This window comes from Gadus chalcogrammus, chromosome 4, assembly GCF_026213295.1.
Source record: "Gadus chalcogrammus isolate NIFS_2021 chromosome 4, NIFS_Gcha_1.0, whole genome shotgun sequence".
Classification (NCBI taxonomy): domain Eukaryota; kingdom Metazoa; phylum Chordata; class Actinopteri; order Gadiformes; family Gadidae; genus Gadus; species Gadus chalcogrammus.
Genome location: NC_079415.1, coordinates 5739854 through 5761380, shown reverse-complemented (window position 1 = coordinate 5761380; position 21527 = coordinate 5739854). Strand labels below are relative to the sequence as shown.

Here is a 21527-nt window from a genome sequence, read left to right as displayed (position 1 = left end):
CTCTCTTGGAGAACATTAGAGAGACAGTTCTACTCTCCTGGGGATCTGAGATGTTTGAACCTTTAGAGAGACAGTTTTGACCTTTAGAGAGACAATTCTACTCTCCTGGGGATCTGAGTTGTTTGGACCTTTAGAGAGACAGTTCTACTCTCCTGGGGATCAAAGATGTTTGGACCTTTAGAGAGAGAGTTGGACCTTTAGAGAGACAGTTCAACTCTCCTGGGGATCAAAGATGTTTGAACCTTTAGGGAGACAGTTTGGCCTTTAGAGAGACAGTTCTACTCTCCTGGGGATCTGAGATGTTTGAACCTTTAGGGAGACAGTTTGGCCTTTAGAGAGACAGTTCTACTCTCCTGGGGATCAAAGATGTTTGGACCTTTAGAGAGACAGTTGGACCTTTAGAGAGACAGTTCTACTCTCCTGGATATCAAAGATGTTTGGACCTTTAGAGAGACAGTTGGACCTTTAGAGAGACAGTTCTACTCTCCTGGGGATCGGAGATGTTTGAACCTTTAAGGAGACCGTTTGATCTTTAGAGAGACAATTCTACTCTCCTGGGGATGTGAGATGTTTGAACCTTTAGGGAGACCGTTTGACCTTTAGAGAGACAGTTCTACCCTCCTGGGGATCGGAGGCCTTTGGACCTGTAGAGAGACAGTTTGACCTTTAGAGAGGTAGTTCTACTCTCCTGGGGATCTGAGATGTTTGGACCTTTTAAAGAGACAGTTTTTCAGCCGAGGCCTCCTTCGGTTCCGCTCCATAGACCATAGGGTCTGTGGATCATTGGGTCCATAGGGGAAAGATGGAGTCCCTCCTCTCTCTCCTCTCTCACCTCTCTCTCTCCTCTCTCAGGAGGGTAGAATGCCCAGGAGCCAATGTACTCCGTGAGTCAGAGGAAGCACTGATTCATCACAGAGGGAGACAGGAACACTTTAGTGACCAGAGTCTTTGCAGGGAGGAACCCCCCCAATGTGACTCTCTCTCGCTCCTCAGAGCTGTGGTTCAAATAGCGCGGGTGTCACGGTTATATCTAGGCTCCACTTATTCAAGCTATCTGATTGGACAGGTGGCTTGTAGGAGGGGCTTGAGTGAGTGAGTGTGTGTGTGTGTGTGTGTGTGTGTGTGTGTGTGTGTGTGTGTGTGTGTGTGTGTGTGTGTGTGTGTGTGTGTGTGTGTGTGTGTGTGTGTGTGTGTGACAGTGATTTCAAGTAAAGTACCGTTTTATTTGAGGCTGTTTAATTTATTTTCTGATGCGTTCTACTGAGTTGTGTATGAGGGCAGATGTGTGTGTATCTGATTTTCCTTAACGGTACGGGTGAACACAACGGACTCCGTTACACAACAGAACCGTACGCACAACAAACAAACACTGGAGTGCGTTTTGAAGTCGAAGGACACTTCTCTGAGACTTTTCAAACCTGTGTTGATATTCATGTTTGCGTCGTCGTCTGGCCCTGAGAATACAAGATGCTATCAGCATCCAGCCCATCTCATTAACATTCATCATCTCTTCGATGTCAAACGATCCTGGTTTTAATTGTTTGTATCACTAGCGGGTAGGTTTGGTTACCGAACTCGATCTTCTCGGACCACTGGGTTCTCTGTGTGTGTCTGTGAACGTCCCGCATGACTCCGTTACTGTCCCGTGTTCCTGGTCTTCGTGAAGACCCAGTACCGCTCCCGGGATCTCAGGACTAGGAAGTCCTGACCGGAGTGCGTTGTTGGGGACCTCCTGTCTGAAGCTCTGCTCTGACCGGGACCAGGAAGGAGAGGAACACACTGGACAACATCTCATTGAGTTACTACTTAAAGTGCAGCACATGATGAGTTTGGTCTGTGAGACAAGGACACTGTGTTTTTAATTTGTTTCCAATTTGTACTGGATTAGTTGTTTTTAGGATGAAACCACTCAAACCATAGAATCTACAGATAATTGGAGTCTCCATTATTCTCTCTCTCTCTCTCTCTCTCTCTCTCTCTCGTTCTCTCTCTCTCGTTCTGTCTCTCTCTCACTCTCTCTCTTACTCTCTCTCTCTCTCTCTCTCTCTCACTCTCACTCTCACTCTCACTCTCACTCTCACTCTCCCACCCTCTCACTCTCTCTCTTACTCTCTCTCTTCTCTGTGCCTACACATGAAGCCGATTACTCTGTGAAACGACAGACCGGTTCTATATTTTAGTTTGTGTTTTAGGTGTGAGGTCATTCTTTTAATCTTTGAAAGTAACAGTTGAACCAAACCAGCAGCTATAGCCCGTGTTCTCTCCATGAGGTCCTGTTGCTCCTACAGAAATACTGGGTTCCTGGAGGCGATAAACCTGAACGGAGCTTCAAGTAGGACCTGAGATCTATACTTTGAGATCAGTTTGTTGTTCCTAGCCATCGGTGAGGGGAGTGACACGCTCTGAGAAGACCCGTTTGGAGTTGTATGCTTCTGTCTGAAACTATTTAGAAAATCTGTGCACTTGCCTGATAGGTTATTAATCTGGCCTGTCAATCTCAAGTGAGTGACTGCAACATCTCAATAGCAGAGAAAGGGAGGGAGGGAGGAAGGGAGGAGCGAGAATGGGACAGGATGTTTTTTGGAGTTTTATTTTCCGAATCTTTTCTTCTCTCAGCAGCTGAGAGGATCTGACCTCTAGCTGAGAGGAGGTCACACTGTGACGACCGCGTTACCACTGGACAGGGGATCTTGTTGTTGCTGTACAATTTATTGTTTTGCTCTGATATTTATTCATGTTTCAATAAAAAATATCAAAAGCATGGATGAGTGACGTATCTTGGTCTGTTGTGGTCTCCAGGATTGACTTTATTAAATTGTGAAAGCGCTATTTTTCTTTTTAGTATTGAATATTGGAGGTAATGATATTAACTATTCTAGAAGTTGTACATAGTCTGATATTTATGCTTTACGATCCTTTATAATTAGATTTCCAATAGCGCATGATTAATGTTGTCAACCGCTCTGTGTGAAACGGCGCCCCCGTGTGGCGTCTTCAAGAACGCAACCTCTCGACCCGTCGCCCATTTCCCGCGTATTCTCCCTCCATATATGGGCATGGTCCTGTCAACGTCACAGCCAGATGTAAATATCTCTGATTGAAGAAATTCAGAAAATGGAGGCGTGTGGATCGTGTACTGCGCATGCGTGAACGTTCCTACTACGGATTCCCCAGCAGACAGCGTTGACCCAGCGGGTCTGCAGCGCTATCGTTTACCGCGACACACTTCCAGGAGGAGGTTTAGTCCAAAAGTGTCTCATCGAGTCTCAGACTCCTTCCCGCCACAAGGTACGTGCGTGTTTTTGTGTTTTTAACCGGGGAACTCGCATGTCAGTCCCACCACGCTGTCGGCGTGCAGCTCGGAAGTTTGGATCGATGTCTGGTTTTGGTTTCACTGATCGATGCGTTGGACCTCCTGCAGCCCGCCAGCCTGCAGAAGGTCGCGGGTTCGGATCCACTGGGACCGGGCAGCGGTTGTTGAACAGCTCTGTAGTTTGGTTAGAGACGTTTAAAGGCTGTTAACACGGACGCGGTGTCTGACGCGCAGAGCGCAGTGTGTGAAGTGTTCACCACGCAGTCCGTCTCCTAAGATACCCAGGGTCCGAACCGCGGGGTTTAAACATTTTGTAAAGTAATCCAATTGAAGTGTAATTTCACGGTGTTAAATCTAAGTTTTCCGCGGCGTATCTCCAGTAGAAGTTGTGGTTATCGAGTCGGAGCGTTAAAGGCGGTGCTGGGTGGGTGTGTTCCTGCGTCACGGCCGCCCAGCCACCATCACCCAGCCTCCCGCCACTGCTCCCTCCCATCCTAACCGCCAACCGACGGGACGATGGGAACGTTTTAAAGAATATATACATTATATATCTGCCCCGTTAATAAACTATGCCCGATTGCATCTAAAATAAATAGTTCATAATTAGGTTTCTGGTAGGCCTCGACATCATCATCAAACATAGCGTGCCTATTTCATTTTTTTGTTTTTTAATTCTAAAGCCGATCGCGAACAATTTCTTTCGCGCTGAAATAGATGTCCTCTCCTCGTGCAACACTTCTCCATCCCGTGGAGCACGTGGCGAGGATTCCATTGCATCAGCACCAGTGCTGTTGCTAAGGGCGGGGCAGAGATGCTGGGCTGGGGGATCTGGCCCCGCCCCTAGACCAACAACCGCTGGAGCGTCCGGCGGGTGGAGACTGGAGAGTGAACCCCGATTAACGAGCTAACGATCACTAACGTTACTTTCAGTTTCATAAAGAGGGTCACAGTTTTATATGCTGAATGTGGACTAACCGCTATGATTCAATTCTAACTGATCTGAATCCACTGAGGGACACTCTGGGCATCGTGTTTATGTTGTGTTTATCTTTGATAATTTATACATTTCTAAAATATGTTTACTGTATGATTCTATAATATAATTTATACATGATCAAAGGTATGTTTCATACACTGCTTGACTGTGTGTCACCTGCATCGACTTCTTCCTGTCTTGTTGAGTGACAGTAGGGGGAGGGGTCCTAGCGCTGAGGTACATCCTGTGTAGCTCTCTGAGCGGCTCTGTGTTCCTGTCCTAGATGTTCGGCTTCCACAAGCCCAAGATGTACCGGAGCCTGGAGGGCTGCTGCATCTGCAGGGCCAAGTCCTCCAGCTCGCGCTTCACCCACAGCCAGCGCTACGAGCCCCACCTCCAGGCCTGCTTCAGGTTAGTCCGTCAGGCGGGGACCGGGGCCCCTGGCTGAGGACTGTGTGTGTGTGTGTGTGTGTGTGTGTGTGTGTGTGTGTGTGTGTGTGTGTGTGTGTGTGTGTGTGTGTGTGTGTGTGTGTGTGTGTGTGTGTGTGTGTGTGTGTGTGTGTGTGTGTGTGTGTGTGTGTGTGTGTGTGTGTGTGTACTTTATTAATCCCTCTGGAAGGTTCCTTCAGGAAATTGCACTTCCAGCAGCAGCCAACACCATGTTAAGAGTAAAGAACAACAAATATAAATGTGCAAAAATGCAAAAGATATTAATTTGTGTGTGTGTGTGTTCTAGCCTGGGGGAGGTGCGTTACGGGGACATCTGTAACGCCTGCGTCCTGCTGGTGAAGAGGTGGAAGAAGCTTCCGGAAGGTTCGAAGAAGAACTGGAACCACGTAAGGCATGCGTGTGCGCGTGTGTGTGCGTGTGTGTGTGTGTGTGTGTGTGTGTGTGTGTGTGCGCATTATTGGGGGTGTCTCCATTTAGTAGTGCCCTCAGTCTAGAGTCACGTTCCCTATTTAGTGCACTCCTTGATAACCCCAATGCAACAGTAAACAGTATCAATTATTTCTGAACTATATCCCATGATGCATAGCGGTTTGCATTAAATCGGCCTCATCCAATATAAATGCTTGACACGTGCAGGTTCTTTATGTGAATGAGCTGTCGCATGGTGGGATTGTTTACGACTCGAGTACACGTCAGAGCCATTGATTTCCCCCTGGTAACTTTGTCTGAATCCCCATACATACTTGCTCCCTCAGTGGTGGGCTATATGGAGTTTAGGGAATACAGAACTTGAATTGGAACACTGCCCAAGACTTGTGCCGCCCTCTGAGGGGGATGAGAGGAGCAGAGCTTAGTCAGGCTGCCCTCTGATAGGACGAGAGGAGCAGGGCTCAGTCAGGCGGCCCTCTGATAGGACGAGAGGAGCAGAGCTCAGTCAGGCTGCTCTCTGATAGGACGAGAGGAGCAGAGCTTAGTCAGGCTGTCCTCTGATAGGACGAGAGGAGCAGAGCTCAGTCATGCTGCCCTCTGATAGGACGAGAGGAGCAGAGCTTAGTCAGGCTGTCCTCTGATAGGACGAGAGGAGCAGAGCTCAGTCAGGCTGCTCTCTGATAGGACGAGAGGAGAAGAGCTCAGTATTCAGGCTGTTCTGATAGGACTGTCTGTTTTGGGGCCGATAATAGCTTTGCTCAAAGGCCTGCTGAGAGGCGCTCACAGTGTGTTCTCCCCCCCTGCTGGGCGGCAGGTGGTGGACACCAAAGGGGGGTCCAGTCTGAAGACCGCCCTGAAGACGAAGAGGAGGAGGAAGAGTCGGCCGAGCCACCACAGCCGGGGGGACAAGCACCTCAAAACACTGAGTAAGCTCCACACCGCACCGACCAATCGGAACACTTTCAGAACCTTAAAGCTGAAACCTTCACTTCCTCGTTTAGTTAAGATGTGTTTCCCCCCCCCCCCCCCCCCCCCCCAGACTCCGACGCCCACAGCTCCTCCAGCACCTCCCCTCCACCGTCGCCTAGCTACAGCAACCAATCAGACGAGGGCTCGGACACGGAGGCCAGGCCTGGCCACGCCCACTCCACAGCGTTCACCTTCCTGGACCTCACCTACTGGAAACGGTAAGACGACCTCTCCTTCCTGTTGACCCTTGACCTCTCTGTTTGACCTCCGGTCTCTATTGGGTGACCTCTCTCTTCTGTTTGGTGACCTCTCTGTTCTCTCTTTGACCTTTCTCGTCTCTATTGGGTGACCTCTGGTCTCTATTTGGTGATGCCTGGTCTCTATTTGACCTCTGACCTCTCCTCAGGCGACGTGTGTGCTGTGGCATCGTCTACGCCGGCCGCTACGGCGAGGTCATCATCGACCCCCAGCTGTTCAAACCGTGCTGTCGCAAGCTGCCCGTGGAGGTGGTGGAGCAGGAGAAGGTGGAGCAAAGGGTGGAGGAGCGGATGGATGAGCAGAAGGTGGAGCAGCAGCAGCAGAAGGTGGAGCAGCGGCAGAAGGTGGTGGAGCAGAAGTTGGAGCAGCAGAAGGTGGAGGTAGAGAAGAAGGAGGAGGAGGAGGAGGAGGAGGAGGAAGGGCACACTGAGACGGCAAGGAGCTCCCAGTGTCCTCGGGTCCAACAGGAAGTGAGTGTGGAGTGAGTGACAGGAAGGAGATGAGAGACGTCAACGACATACACTTCCTGGATGCTGCAAGACCCTGAAGACATTTGAAGCTTTCCTATCTGAAGCTGCGGCCAACCTTTCTTTGTTTGGTTACCGTTGGCCTCCAGGCAGCACTGAAGAGTCTTGTGTGTCTCGGGGTTTTGGAGAATCGGTTTTGTTATTCTTGTGTTTAAGACGCTGGATCCCAGCAAGCGGCCAGACTTTGGTTTACCTCCAGCTCGACCCCTTGACCTCCAGCAGGACACCTTGATCCCGGGACCTCCACCTTGACCCCGGGACCTCCAGCTCGACCCCTTGACCCGGGACCTCCACCTTGCTCCGGGACCTCCAGCTCGACCCCTTGACCCCGGGACCTCCACCTTGACCCCGGGACCCCCAGCACGACCCCTTGACCCCCAGCACGACCCCTTGACCTCCATCTCGACCCCGGGACCTCCAACACATCCTTGACCCCTGGATGGGCCGCAAAGCCGTTCTTCCGACCACGATTTCTACGTGAATCACAGGAATAAGCTAAAAATAATTTTGTTGATGTGTTTGTTTGTGTAAGAACTTTTTTCGGCGCAAGAACGGTCCTCTCTTCCATAGAGGGCCGTTGCCCTGGCAATAGTCTTCGTTCCTCCAGAGAGGAAAAGTTTAAAAAGACGTAACGGTAATGATTAATCTGTAAGAAGAAAAAAAAAGACTGTAAAGACTCAAAGCATGACTGTGGATCGCTGTTCAGATGAATAAATTTATAGAAGAAGTCCCGGTTCACGATGGAAGCACAAACCAAATACCTAATCAGGGAAACGATGCAGCAGCTATGGACAACACTTAACCTTGATAAGCTAAGATTCATTAAGTGGCTCACATGATTATTTGGTCTCCGTCCACACGGAGCTGAAACAGGTGGTTCAGGAATATGCGGTTTTATGTGGTTCAGCAATATCTCCGTAAAGACGGAGTCATTGCAAAACCGCATCGAGCTGCAGAAACGCTGTGCTGTAGTAAATATTCAAGGCGCTGGTTCTCCACAGAAAAAAGTGGAGCGCATCAAGCCTGCGCGCATACAGCCTGCGCGCTGTATACAAACAGTCAGTCACGAGGAGATTCAACCTTTTAAATTGAACAGAAATATTTTTTAATATACAGTTAGTAATTAAATTCATCAAGGGGCTTTGTTTAAAGCTACAAAAATAATACAAATAATTAATAAATTCAACGCAACTCTGACGTCCTCCAGCTGGTTGGGGGCTAATGACTTTGTCGTTTGCGTTTCAGGCGTCCACACGAATCCTGGATTGGATGAGCGAATCAAACCCCAGGAGTATTTATGATGCAAACTCTGTCGTTCAAACTGTTTAGTTTTATCCTCCATGTGTGATGTGGAGGGGGGGTCACCAACCTTTTTTTAACCTGAGAGCTACTTCATGGGAACTGAGTCGTACGAAGGGCACCCAGTTTGATACTCTTCTGAAATAACAAATTTGCTCAGTTTGCCTTTAGTTATGTGTTATTTAATAGCTAATGATACTCATCTATGTGAAGACACTGATCATGTTAATGATTTCTCACAATAATTATCAACAATGACTTAAAAAAAGGTGGGAAAGAGTTGCTAGAGAATGAGTTGTGCTATGGTTAGAACAGGCCTGTTGGTGACCCCTGCTCTAAACTCTAAGTGGTCTCGTATAATAGAAGCGGCCGACCAGCATAGGTGCTCTCACGCAGCATTTCACTCACTGCTATCCGACGGATAACTATGCCCATCAATATGCATTTAAATGGTTGCTCATGAAACTTTCTAATGTAAATAGTTGTTATAGTCTTGGCCAAGCGGATAGATGGAGCAGCATGGTGCATGAGGGCCTGCATGAGCTTCTGAAGGGTTGAGCAGCTGCTCTGCTTGGAGATATATTTTTGTAGATACGGTGAATGAAGCTGACACAGGTGATTGATTCAGCGACAGCCCTCTTCTCGGACTTAAGTCACCTCTAGTTATTTGAATAAGCTAGCTCTCCCTTTTCTTATGTATTGTTAATATATTTGACGTCTTGTCACGAAGCTGTCAAACATCTCCCGCCACCAGGGGCCGCTGCAGACTTCACTATGTCAACCACAATATCTATTCTAGTGGTCATTTTCTTGTATATAAATTGTCAGACATTCATTCCGTTCCGTCACTTTATTTTTTACCTTTTCCAAAATAACCTAAGAGAATGCCGAATTATTTTTGTTCTGTTTATTCAATGGCTAGTACTTTCACTTTTAATTGCAATCTTATTTCAATGAGTTAAAGATTTGGTGAAACAAGTTATATTTTCCTGCCCTCTATTCTGTGTTGATCAGGTTAGATCAAATGTATTGGTTGTGTTTAAAGTCGCAGTATGTCCTCATTGAACATAAAAACGGTTTATTTTTTGTCGTATGTATTTACTAATAAATAGGGGATAATTTATACTGTTATCACAATTAGGTTGCAGGATTTTGCATTCAGCGCAGTTTGATCCGGTATATTGTTATACGACGTGTTTCTATAAAGTCTGTATTTTATACAATCAGATTTGTACGCCTTGAATAAATGTTTGTCATGTTAGTGTTGAGTCTGGTTCTTCATTTTTCATGGTCCGACATGTTGGTTTGCAGAAGCATAACTTGGATTCCATTAAACAACCTTACACTTTTCATTGTGCACATGTGCACCGATGATCAGATGCCATATTAGTTATTTATATATATATATGGAGAGAGAGAACATGAACATGACTTTGGTCCATGACAAACTCGGATGGAGGTCTTGGTACAGTCTGTCCATGCGCACCTGCCAGGGACCACACCTACGTGCACTTGTCCAGGTGTTGAGACTAGGTGACGTCACGTTGTGTCTCATCCCCTACCCCCCTCCTTCCTCCTCTATCCCAGCGGCTATAAAGAGGAGCGCGCAAGCACCGGCCGCGCCTCTTTAAAAGGCGTCTCGCGGTCGGCGGTCAGTCCCGGTGACGTCAGAGGGCCAAGACGGCGTGGTACTGGATCATCATCGCAGAGAACGACGCGGATCAAAGACACGAGGTGGGTCCTCCTGCGGTCTGCGTCCCGGTCTGTCCACATCCCGGTTGTTCCACGTCCCGGTCTCACGGTGTTAATGACGCCTCCAGACACGTGTTATTGATTAACTCGACTTGTTCTGTGTTGTCAGCCGCGATGATGCTCAGTCATCTGCAAACCGAATCCGTCCAACTCTCCCGGTCGCTTCTTATTTTGATGTCGGCTAAACTAACCGGGAGATTTTCTTTACAAAGTAGCAGCTTGGTGTCTTGCCTGTCTCCCGTCTCCTCAAGCTGTAGGGTGCAGGGTGCAGGGTGTTATTGATGACGGGAGTCTGACTGCACGATTGGCAACTTTAACTGCAGAGTCACTCACGCGGTGGGCCAGACCTCGACCCGCACCCCGGGAGACAGAGTTCTGAACACGAGTCCACTTTGTTGGTCAACAGCGAGGATCTCGACATCATGGTGCAGCTGTCTCCCTCCCCGACCCGGCTCGTCGGCTCCGCGGCCGGGTGTCCCGTAGTGGGGGACCCCCCGGAGACCTACAGCCCGAAGACGGGCTCTCCCGGTGGCCTTAGCCCCCTCCACCTCCACCTGGAGATGTCCAGCGCCTACCAGGGCTACGACAACTACATAGAGGACGGGCTCATCTGCCTCAAACACAAGATCCGCAATATGGACAAGAGAAAGGTAGGCCTGCACTAATGATCAGTTAGGCTTATAGACTTATGAAGTAGGGCTGGAGTTATTAAGAGGTTGGCCTGCACTTATGATGAGGTAGGCCTGCACTTATGAAGAGGTAGGCCTAAAGAGTAATGAAGAGGTAGGCCTAAAGAGTAATGAAGAGGTAGGGCTATAGTTAGGTAGTCCTGTAGAGTTATGAAGTGGCAGGCCTGTAGAGTTATGAGGTGGTAGGCGTGTCGAGTTATGAGGTGGTAGGTCTGTAGAGTTATGAAGTGGTAGGCCTGTAGAGTTATGAAGTGGTAGGCCTGTAGTTATGAAGTGGTAGGCCTGTAGAGTTATGAGGTGGTAGGTCTGTAGAGTTATGAGGTGGTAGGTCTGTAGAGTTATGAGGTGGTAGGCGTGTCGAGTTATGAGGTGGTAGGCGTGTCGAGTTATGAGGTGGTAGGCGTGTCGAGTTATGAAGTGGTAGGCCTGTAGTTATGAAGTGGTAGGCCTGTAGAGTTATGAGGTGGTAGGTCTGTAGAGTTATGAGGTGGTAGGTCTGTAGAGTTATGAGGTGGTAGGTCTGTCGAGTTATGAGGTGGTAGGCCTGTAGAGTTATGAAGTGGCAGGCCTGTCGAGTTATGAAGTGGTAGGCCTGGAGTTATGAAGTGGTAGGCCTGTAGTTATGAAGTGGTAGGCCTGTAGAGTTATGAAGTGGTAGGCCTGTAGAGTTATGAGGAGGTAGGCCTGTAGTTATGAGGTGGTAGGCCTGTAGAGTTATGAAGTGGTAGGCCTGTAGAGTTATGAAGTGGTAGGTCTGTAGTTATGAAGTGGTAGGCCTGTAGAGTTATGAAGTGGTAGGCCTATAGTTAGGTGGGCCTATAGAGTTGGGTAGGCCTATAGAGTAGTGAAGTGGTAGATCTACAGAGGAGTGGTAGGCCTACTTGACCAGATGATCGTCAGTAGGTCTCGCCGTGTGTCACACCGTGTCTCTGTCTCCTCAGCTGAAACTAGAACACTACATGAAGTGGGTGGAGAACGGAGGCACTCTGAACAAGGACCAGATGGTGAGAAGATGCTCCTGTTTAAAGCCTGACTGCGTCTGTAATGAGCTGCTGATGCTGACCACGGTCCCAAACCACTGAATAGCGTCTCGGAGTGTGACGGAACCTGTGTACTTATTAGGGAGGCTCGACTATCGAAAAAAAAAACAATTATGTTTTGGTCAGAATTTAAATCACGATTATTCCAACGGTTGTTTTTCTAGTGTGAAAACATGTTGCATTTATTCGGCATTTCACTCCAAAAATACCCTTTGTAACTGAGAAATTTCAAATATAAAATGTTCAAATTGAGAATAATGTGCAAATATGTATCCAACTGTTTTCCAATTTTCTATTAAACATTTAATGTTTATTTAGAATTTACATTTGATTTCTTGTATTATAACAGATATAATAAAAGAGATTGTTTGACCCCAAAATTGGGTTCTTCTCCAGGAGGCAGTCTTTAATCACTCTAACGCGCGGTCCCTCTCCTCCCAGGATGCAGTGGGGCAGTACCAGGAGCTGATTCACAACCTGGCGTTTGCTCAGGAGATGCACTGCAGTCTGGACGTCCTGACCCAGAGCGTAAGGAACCCCCCTGCTCGGCTACGTTAGCTTTATTAGCATGACAGAAATGTCCATAAAGCATTCTCTCACATTTCATTCGATAAAGTAGAACGTTGACGACTGTCAAATACAAATGACAGCAATGCATTTGAAAATATGAAACCATATAAGGTTATGACTGTAGACATAGCCTGTACTTCCTGTGAACATGGCCTGTACTTCCTGTGAACATGGCCTGTACTTCCTGTGAACATGGCCTGTACTTCCTGTTGACATGGGCTGTACTTCCTGTTGACATGGGCTGTACTTCCTGTGAACATGGGCTGTACTTCCTGTTGACATGTGCTGAACCTCCTGTTGACATGGGCTGTACTTCCTGTTGACATGTGCTGAACCTCCTGTTGACATGGGCTGTACTTCCTGTTGACATGGGCTGTACTTCCTGTTGGCTCCACTCAGCTCCTCCGGGCCCAGAAGAAGGCTGCCAAGAAGGAGCAGCAGGAGAGGGTGGAGGAGGAGAGGAGGCGGCTGAGCACGGTGCTCCGCTTCCAGCACCTCCTGGCCAGCATCCAGCAGGAGCACATCCAGGGAGACCTGCTGGAGGGGCGCGGGCCGGCCCCCCGGGTCTCCCCCCAGCGGCTGGACAGCCTCACCCAGCTCTCTGGCCTCCTGGGGCTGGGCCAGAGAGATTCCCCGCTGAGGTCTGGAGGAGGTTTAGACCTGGTCTTGTTAGACCTGGTCTTGGGGGGGGGGGTATTGTTAGACAGGGTCTGGGGGGGTCTGTTTAGACTGGGTCTGTAAGAGTCTATTTAAATTTTTTCGGGGGAGTCTATTTCGATATTTATTGTTTAATTCTTGTTTAAATCATATTGTATAGCAGCCTTTTTAGTAAGGGTTTGGCCTGGAATTGGAACATAAATTCGAACCCAACGGTTTCATTAACCAATATCCTGTGAAGATGTGTATATCCCCAGTTAGTGTTGAAGGTCCCATGGCATGCCACCAGGTGCGGTGTGATTAGCCGGTACGAGCCGTTTTGGAAATCTGTCAAAAGGGGCAGATTTCCAAAACGGCTTGTAACGGCTAATCGCACCCCGCCTGGTGGCATGCCATGGGACCTTTTTAAAATGTCTCTACTAACGCGTATATCCCAGCTTAACCTAGTCCCTCTGGCATCGTTCTAGCGTGGCCAAACAGATGGAGAAGGCTGCGCTGCTGTACTTTGACCTGCTGGAGGCAAAGCACACGCCAGTGGCCGGTTCTACCTGTGAGTACGCACGCCCCCCCCACCCCCCAGGTAGCGCTTCCTAAACCCCGGGTCGGGGGTCCCAACAGGGGGCGACCCGGTCTCAGACGGGCCTGACACACGACACTCGGAAAACCCTGACCACCTGAGTCGGTGCCCCCCCCTGGTTCTGTGAGTGTTTGTGTCGAGTCGCGCCGGGTGGTCGGTTGGGTTCCCGAGGTGATCCGGTTCAGGGGGGCCGCTGCTCTCGGTTCTTCCTCTGCCCCGCTCCCCGGGCTGAACACCTGTTTTGTTTGGCCTTTTTGCAGTTAAAGACCTGAAGGAGCAGCTCGCCTCGTTCCTGGACTGCGAGTACTTCAAGGTTCTGCGTCCGCTTCCGCCGCCCAGCAGGGCTCCAGTCGTTATTCCCAGCCCTCCCCTCCACACCCGTAAGCTCCCACTGGCGTCCGTACGGTGACCTTTAGACCCGTAGGAGGTCACGCCGCTGCCGGTACGGTGGGCTCTGCTTCTCAAGCTGGAGTCGGGCGTTGTGTTCATTTTAAACCCAAGATGGAGGACATTAGTTGATGATGGTCCAAAATGTCCAATCTGTTTTGATTCGCTACCGTTGGAACTAATTGATAATGGATGACTGTATGGTTGCATTGCATTGCATATTAATGTTGACTGTTCTACCCCCACCGCCATCTTTTAGTCATATCGCAGCCAAAAACAAAGGAAACGCCTAAAAGCAAGGTATGTACACGTTTGCTTCCGAGAAATTAGTTAAAGTGGTTTGGGTTCTGTTGGCTAACGTGGTTTGGGTTCTGTTGGCTAACGTGGTTGGGGTTCTGTTGGCTAACGTGGTTGGGGTTCTGTTGGCTAACGTGGTTGGGGTTCTGTTGGCTAACGTGGTTGGGGTTCTGTTGGCTAACGTGGTTGGGGTTCTGTTGGCTAACGTGGTTGGGGTTCTGTTGGCTAACGTGGTTGGGGTTCTGTTGGCTAACGTGGTTGGGGTTCTGTTGGCTAACGTGGTTGGGGTTCTGTTGGCTAACGTGGTTGGGGTTCTGTTGGCTAACGTGGTTGGGGTTCTGTTGGCTAACGTGGTTGGGGTTCTGTTGGCTAACGTGGTTGGGGTTCTGTTGGCTAACGTGGTTGGGGTTTCTCTTGGTTGTTGTTGTTGTTGTTGTTGAGACGTGCTCCACTGAGGCCCTGTCGTTGTTCCAGCCGGTCAGCAGGCCGCGGATCACCGTCACAGAGACCGCTCCCCCCCCCCCGCCGCCCCCCAACCTGAAGGCGGAGTTCCTGGCCATGAAGGAGCGTGAGCCCCCGGACTCCTGGGACGTGGAGTTCCTGTCGGACCGACCCTTGACCCCAAAGCCCTCAAAGGGCGCGGCCACCTTCATCCCCAGAGGAGCGGAGCCCAAACCCCTGCCCATCAGACCCAAACGGGTGAGCGGCTGGGGGCAGGAATCAGCTGGGCTTGGACTCGGATCATGACGAATTGATTCCAATTCCTCATGATTCCAATCATGAGGAATTGGAATCACATCATTCGGAATGTGTATTTGAATCGATTCAATAACCACAACAAATGATTACACAGCTCGACTGAATTGCAATATATTAATTTCGCGCTGTGGTGGTGAAATCATGTTTTTATCTGTTTTGTTAACCAAACCCTCATAGTTTCAATGTGACCGCCTTCATGGGCTGTGGCTGTGGTTTATCTTTACATGGCATCAAACTCTCAGAAGAACCGTGCCAGGTGTTCCACTCTGAAAACGTTTAACTCAAAGGCACTCTTGTGCATCAAAGCGAACCGTCCTTCTCAAAGTGGAGGCTTTCTGGCTGTTTGACCGTAAACTGACTGCAGGTGTAGCATGCTCATCTGAACCTTTACAAAACCGTCTTCTCACAGGACTAGACAGTAAGCCACTTGGACCTGTGTTTTTTGCCAGGGTCTGCATTTGAAATAATAAACCCTTTCCACATGTTTGACCTATCTTCTCTTTGCAGAAGAAAGGGAAGAAAGCCAAAGGATCCCAGAGTGTCAAACTGGTGCGTTTTCCGCACCAATGCATCATATCTTCATGGATTATTCGGTTGTCGGGTAAACGATGGGTTCAGTTTTGAATTTCTTTGACAGGCTGCCATCGTGGTCGCCCCCTTAGAGGTGTTCAACTCTCAGGCGGTCCTGCCCAACGACCCGGTTCTCAGGAAACAACAATTGGAGGTCCTGTTGCACAAAATCCACGGCTCCTTCAGTTTCATGCAGGTACGATGATTCAGACTGATGTGGTCATCAGTAGACTACATTTACATTACCATTCAGGGCATTTAGCAGATGCAAAGCGACTTGCATAAGTACATTTTTCCAAAGAAAGAGAAACGTAAGTGCCAGGACGTACAACCTACAATAAGTGCGTAGGAGAACTGAAATCGGCAGGGAGCTCGTTCTACCACAGTGTTGTTTACCTAGATTCAGTTTGCTTCAAAGTTCAGGCCGCCGTTGCACGTCGACCCCTCTGGACGTGTTGGGTTGCTCCTGACTCTGGTGTCCCTCAGGAGTCTCATCTGGATCCCGAGGGGTTCCCCATCGATGGACACGCTCGCCTGGGCTGCAGAGCGTCTGGTTCTCCCTCTCTTCTTGGTAGCTCACACACGCTTGGATGTCCGTCGGATTCAGTTTCCCATTTGTCGCACTCTTTGACACCGTTTTCCGCTACAGAAGCGAAGCAGGAGGTGATTAAAAGCCCGATTGAGCTGATTAAAAGCCCGATAGAGCTGATTAAAAGCCCGATAGAGCTGATTAAAAGCCCGATAGAGCTGATTAAAAGCCCGATAGAGGTTCTTCCAGAAATTATGCAGGTAAGCTCCACACATTCACACAGAATTGGCATCATTTGGTTTTGGCGCCACTTGCCTAAGTGTCTTTTTGTTCTTGTTCTTTCCAGTCCACTCCCCTGCCTGCCAGACGCTTGGAGCGCAGAGCCAGTTTGACCAATGGAGAGCAGGCTCTGAACTTATGTGACCTAAGTTTCCCTGCAAGAGATGTTTCTAACGTAAGGACCGCTGTGCTGTCTCGGAGTGGGTCCACCGTGTCGTTTGTATCGGGCAACACCTGTAAGATGTGGTGCTTTTCCCTCAGGAGTCTCTGCAGCTGGACGTCCAGCCCCTGGTCTCTCCTCCGCTGGTCTCTCCAACCCTGGTCTCTCCTCCACTGTACCGGCGCGACTCGGTCAACTCCGTCTCCCCCGAGAACCGCAGTCTCCCACGGGTAAACGTCTTAACGGCGACCGCAGCTTTATATCCGAGGGAACATGGCTGCACAAATCCATTTACATTGAGGGCATTTAGCAAACGCTTTCATCCAAAGCGATCTTCATCAATTAATTTGTCAGAAGAAAGAGAAACAATATATCGCTGGCGGTACAGTAAGGATGTTCATAGTGCCAAGCACCACCAATCGCTAGGTTAACCCATTTCCAACAAAGATAGCTAGGATAAGATGCTACACGATTTTTAAGTGCAGGACGTACAACATGCAGTAAGTGAGTAAGGGGGCTGTGGGGCTGTAAGGGGGGTGGCTCATGCTGGGCGGCTCATGCTGGGCTTCCCTCTCGGAGAGGAACCCAGCGTTCATGCTCCTCCATCGAGTGACATCTCCGTCTGTACCCTCTCAGACGCCGGTGATGGACTCGGGGAAACAGTCCCCCTGTAACGGGGTGTCCTCCCCCTCCGTGACCCCCCAGGGTCACTCGTTCTCCACGCCACCGGCCCGCCGTGCCCTGATCGCTGACCAGTTCCAGTCGGTGAGTCGCCGCCGTCGAGGTTCCGGCCGCTCTGACATGGTGGCCGTCACTCTGAGGCAGGTGTTGTAGAAGCCTCCCGTGACGCTGGTGGAATGTGAACTTCCTGAAAAAAAATCAAATCAATGTAAAGGCGGCATTTGGCTCAGGAGATATGGCTGGTCGGCTGGTAACCGGAAGGTTGCTAGTTCGATCCCCGGCTCCGTCTAGTTATAGTGTCGACTCCCTGAGCAAGTCACCTCATCTTGACTGCGCCTGACGAGCTGGCTGACGTCTTGTGTGGTTGACTCTGCCGTCGGTGTGTGTGAATGTTCGGCAATAAGCGCTTTAAGTGGCAACTGGTTAGAAAAGCGGTTTAAATGCAGTCCTTTTACCATTTATAGGTTTTCAAGGTAACCGGATCTGAGTCTCCGACCGGGGAGTTGGGCTACGAAACGGAGACAAGCTACAACACGGCCAGCACCCAGACGCCCCCAGAGTTCGCCCCCTCAGACGACGAGCCCCAGTCCGGTACGGCGTTCTGTGTCTGTTGTGTATGTAGCGTGGTGTTCACCATAGTTTGTAAGTATGCAGTCTGTAGACCGTAGTTCTACAGTGACTCTAGTTTGTAAGTGTCTGGAGACTGTGGTGTGCAAGTGTCTGGAGGCTGTGGTGTGCAAGTGTCTGGAGGCTGTGGTGTGCAAGTGTCTGGAGGCTGTAGTGTGCAAGTGTCTGGAGGCTGTGGTGTGCAAGTGTCTGGAGGCTGTGGTGTTCAGGTGTCTGGAGGCTGTGGTGTTCAGGTGTCTGGAGACTGTGGTGTGCAAGTGTCTGGAGGCTGTGGTGTGCAAGTGTCTGGAGACTGTAGTGTGCAAGTGTCTGGAGACTGCGGCCGTGTGTCCCTGTCCAATGGTGCCAGGGTTCCTCCATAACACGGGCCTGATGGCTCCAGGTGTTGGTGCTCTCATGTCACTCCCTGGTCAGACCATGAGTGGGTGACTCCACTGAGACCTCTGCTGTAACTTCACAACTGTGCCTTTCCCCCCAAATGTCGTTTGTCAGTGTCTTGTCTGTAAGTGTAGTGCTGGTAGACTGTAGTTTGTAAGTGCACGGTGCATGTCCTCTCCTGCAGTGTACCAGTCGGACTACCCGGTGGACGGCGGCGGTCAGGTATTTCTGTCCCCCAGCCAGCCAAGCGCCGGGCGGTCGTACCACGGCAGAGGCTACGCACGAGGTACGCCGCGGGGGAGCAAGGGCCCCACTTACTCCTCTCGCTCTCCCTGGTGGCTGCGAGGTAGCTATGGGTTTTCACTCTTCTCCGCTCTTCACTCTTTTCACTCCCCTGAATACGCTCGCTTCTGCACCTTAACAGGCGGCTGCTGTCCTCTCTCTGGCTTACTGCTGCGGCCCTCTCTCTGGCCAAGAAATGTTTGGCAGTTTTAATTAGGTTTTGAAGTTTATTTTATTAGTGTTTGGCAGTTCATGTACAATATATAAATAAAAGATAATTGAATTTTATGGTCCAGTCAGAACTGAAGGTTGTTCTCAGACTTGTCCAGGGTGTTTGACCTTCACTAGTCCAGGGGGTTTGACCTTCACTAGTCCAGGGGGTTTGACCTTCACAGTTGTTTCTCCTCTCCCCAGGACCGGCCTTTGTTCAGGGGGTTCCCCTTAGAGATCCCGGACCCCTGCTGTATGGAGCCAGGGTAGGTTCTCCGTCCCCCGGGGTAGGTTCTCCACCCCTCAGATTGGCAGTGCCAAGGCCCTGATATGAGAAGCTATAGCTGCGTGTTTCACTGAGAAAGAAGCGCTAAGTTGGGCTTCAATAACCTCAGTGTGTGTACAGGGTACTCAGCCAAACTAGTCAGAGTTGTCGCGCACACCTAAAACATCTTTAGCTGTACTTAGTTACAAAGACCAGTTGAATGGTCTTGAGAAAAGTTTGACGGGTGAACCCATCAGAGTCACTGTTTGACAGACGGAAACTGCATTTGGTTAGCAACTCTTACTTTTGTCATTCTTGCAGGATTTTTTTTTCTAGTTTGGATTTCTAACTGATCCAAAGAACTTTAACCTAATTGCTCTTCCACACTGCCGATTTTGCGTTGTGCCCTAAATGTCATTTCCTGCCGAAAACATGTCATTTCCTGTTTCCCAAGGAGTCTGTTTTCCAGCACGGCTACAGGCGAGGAGGGGCGGCCAGACACAACTCCAGCGGTGAGAGAAACCACAGGCTAGACCTTTCCTCCACTTATCTTCTAAATGTCTTGCTACTTCGGGAAATGAAACTGAACCAGTAAACCATGACCCGGTTGAGTAGACCCAAACGCTTCAAAGGAAAACCGAACCAAGACACCAGGAAAGCCTGACCTAGAGGGGGCGTCATCTAACGGCAACTTGATCTAGAGGGGATGTCGTCTAACGCCTGGGGGGGGGGGGGGGGCTGGTTCTCCTTTGAGGGACCCCCATAGAGCGGTCAGGGATCCACGTGTCGTGTTCTTATCTCCTCAGGTTGGAGCGACTCCTCGCAGGTGAGCAGCCCCGACCGCGACGGGGTGTACCCCCTGTTGGACTCGGGGCACGGCGACTCCCTGTCCGTCTCCACCCTGGAGGTTCCGGTCACGCCCCATCACCACCACCACCACCACCCCCAGCAGCAGCACCATCCCCAACCCCACCCCCAGCACCAGCCGACCCTGCTGCCCGTGCCGATGTACCCGTTGACCCAGCCGATCCGCGTGGCCTTCACCGCCTCCCGCACGGCCAACTTCGCCCCGGGGAACCTGGACCAGACCGTGGTGTTCGACCAGCTGCACACCAACGTGGGCGAGACGTACGACGCCCGCGTGGGCCGCTTCACCTGCCCGGTGGCGGGCGCCTACGTCTTCCTCTTCCACATCCTGAAGCTGGCCATCAACGTGCCGCTCTACGTCAACCTCATGTGCAACGACGAGGTGATGGTGTCGGCGTACGCCAACGACGGCGCGCCGGACCACGAGACGGCCAGCAACCACGCCATCCTGCCGCTGTACCCCGGGGACCAGGTGTGGCTGCGGCTGCACCGCGGGGCCATCTACGGAAGCACCTGGAAGTACAGCACCTTCTCGGGGTTCCTGCTCTACCAGGACTGAGGACCCTAGTGGTCCACCAGGACCCGGCACCTCCTCAGCCTCCTGCTCCACCAGGGCATGGAAGAACCACACCCTCTCAAGCTTCCTGCCGTACCTGGATGAACGGCACCTTAAGCTCCCTGCCGTACCTGGAAGAACGGGACCTTCTCAGGCTTCCTGCCGTACCAGGGCAAGGAGGTACTGCACCTTCTCGGGCTTCCGGCTCCACCAGGACTGAGGCTCTGTGTGGGAAACGCACACACAAACAATTCTGTGCTAAGATGTCGCTATGCTTTGGCATAGTTTGCGCTTCTTGATCCAGCGGTGTGGAGGTGTCCACTGGCAGAAAAAACAGGACTTGACTGCTCACTCCAGGCCTTCATGAGTTGATGGTGTTTACGGCCGTGTGTCCCTGTCCAATGGTGCCAGGGTTCCTCCATAACACGGGCCTGATGGCTCCAGGTGTTCTCGTGTCACTACCTGGTCAGACCATGAGTGGGTGACTCCACTGAGACCTCTGCTGTAACTTTACAACTGTGCCTTTCCCCCCCCTAATGGCTCGCTGATGACTGATTGGCTCACTGACGAGCTTGGCTTGCTGATGACTGAATTATGGCTTTATTTATGGAACTTGAGTGAAACAGACTTTAGAAACAAGCGCTTAGCTGTGATGCTAAACTTAGACATGTCTGTTAAGTGTCCGGCGTGTGTGTGTGTGTGTGTATGAGCGTTGGCACATGAGAACGGTGGGGGTGGGTCCTTGGTGATGGGTGTTGGTGTTTGAACACATAATTGCACCAAAGAGGGCTACAGCAATGCATTGTGGTCCGTTGACGTGCCTGAATAATAAAGATATAAAAATACAAAGCGGTATCGATTTTTGTACTTTTTTGCACTCTTGGAGCTTGTCTTGCACACAGGAAAATGGAAAAAAAAAATGTATCTTTTGAAAATATAAAAATTATAACCTGAAGAAAATACTAATATAATGTACCTCAAACTAGCCCAATTTCTAACTGGATCGCTGTGGAGTATCGTCATCTAGAGTTCAATGTAATGTAACTTATTTCATTTCGACTTCATCATTGGAACTAGCTTGATGTTTAGACTTCACTGTAATACAGCTGTCCACCAGCTGTGAATCGGCCCGCCGCCAGGGGGAAGTGCCTCAGACCGCCGCCAGGTGGCAGCA

The 21527-nt window shown here is 50.2% G+C and overlaps 3 protein-coding genes across 13 annotated transcripts in view; all 3 read left to right on the top strand.

Moving 5' to 3' along the window:
* The window catches only part of dennd5b (DENN/MADD domain containing 5B), a 41148-nt gene extending 38230 nt beyond the window's left edge, over positions 1–2918 (top strand). For 2 of the 4 annotated variants that reach the window (XM_056589368.1, XM_056589367.1), the window contains exon 23: positions 1–2917. This exon is cut by the window's left edge and continues 342 nt beyond it. The gene's annotated coding sequence lies outside the window, so the exon portion shown is untranslated. The other 2 variants (XM_056589366.1, XM_056589369.1) reach the window with 2 other exon arrangements.
* Positions 2919–3120: 202 nt separating this feature from the next.
* On the top strand, positions 3121–9470 carry LOC130381685 (SIN3-HDAC complex-associated factor-like). Its single transcript, XM_056589395.1, has 6 exons — positions 3121–3288; positions 4573–4700; positions 5026–5125; positions 5983–6094; positions 6208–6355; positions 6544–9470. The coding sequence occupies exons 2-6, from the start codon at positions 4573–4575 to the stop codon at positions 6878–6880; spliced, it is 825 nt and encodes a 274-aa protein (XP_056445370.1). The 5' UTR covers positions 3121–3288; the 3' UTR covers positions 6881–9470.
* A 373-nt stretch (positions 9471–9843) lies between these two features.
* Positions 9844–21200, top strand: caprin2 (caprin family member 2). 8 transcript variants are annotated; one of them, XM_056589236.1, is made up of 21 exons: positions 9844–9955; positions 10380–10623; positions 11604–11666; positions 12144–12230; positions 12672–12913; positions 13397–13479; positions 13767–13886; positions 14153–14193; positions 14665–14889; positions 15457–15498; positions 15587–15715; positions 16006–16090; positions 16169–16308; positions 16395–16502; positions 16589–16717; positions 17124–17252; positions 17633–17759; positions 18358–18459; positions 18870–18931; positions 19385–19442; positions 19737–21200. In XM_056589236.1, exons 2-21 carry the CDS (start codon positions 10396–10398, stop codon positions 20354–20356), a joined length of 2820 nt encoding a protein of 939 aa, XP_056445211.1. In that variant the 5' UTR covers positions 9844–9955; positions 10380–10395; the 3' UTR covers positions 20357–21200. The 8 variants fall into 8 exon arrangements, with proteins under 8 accessions (XP_056445211.1, XP_056445210.1, XP_056445208.1 ...); XM_056589235.1 differs by having other exon boundaries at positions 18358–18519; XM_056589233.1 differs by having other exon boundaries at positions 18358–18519; positions 18870–18952.
* Positions 21201–21527: the final 327 nt, after the last annotated feature.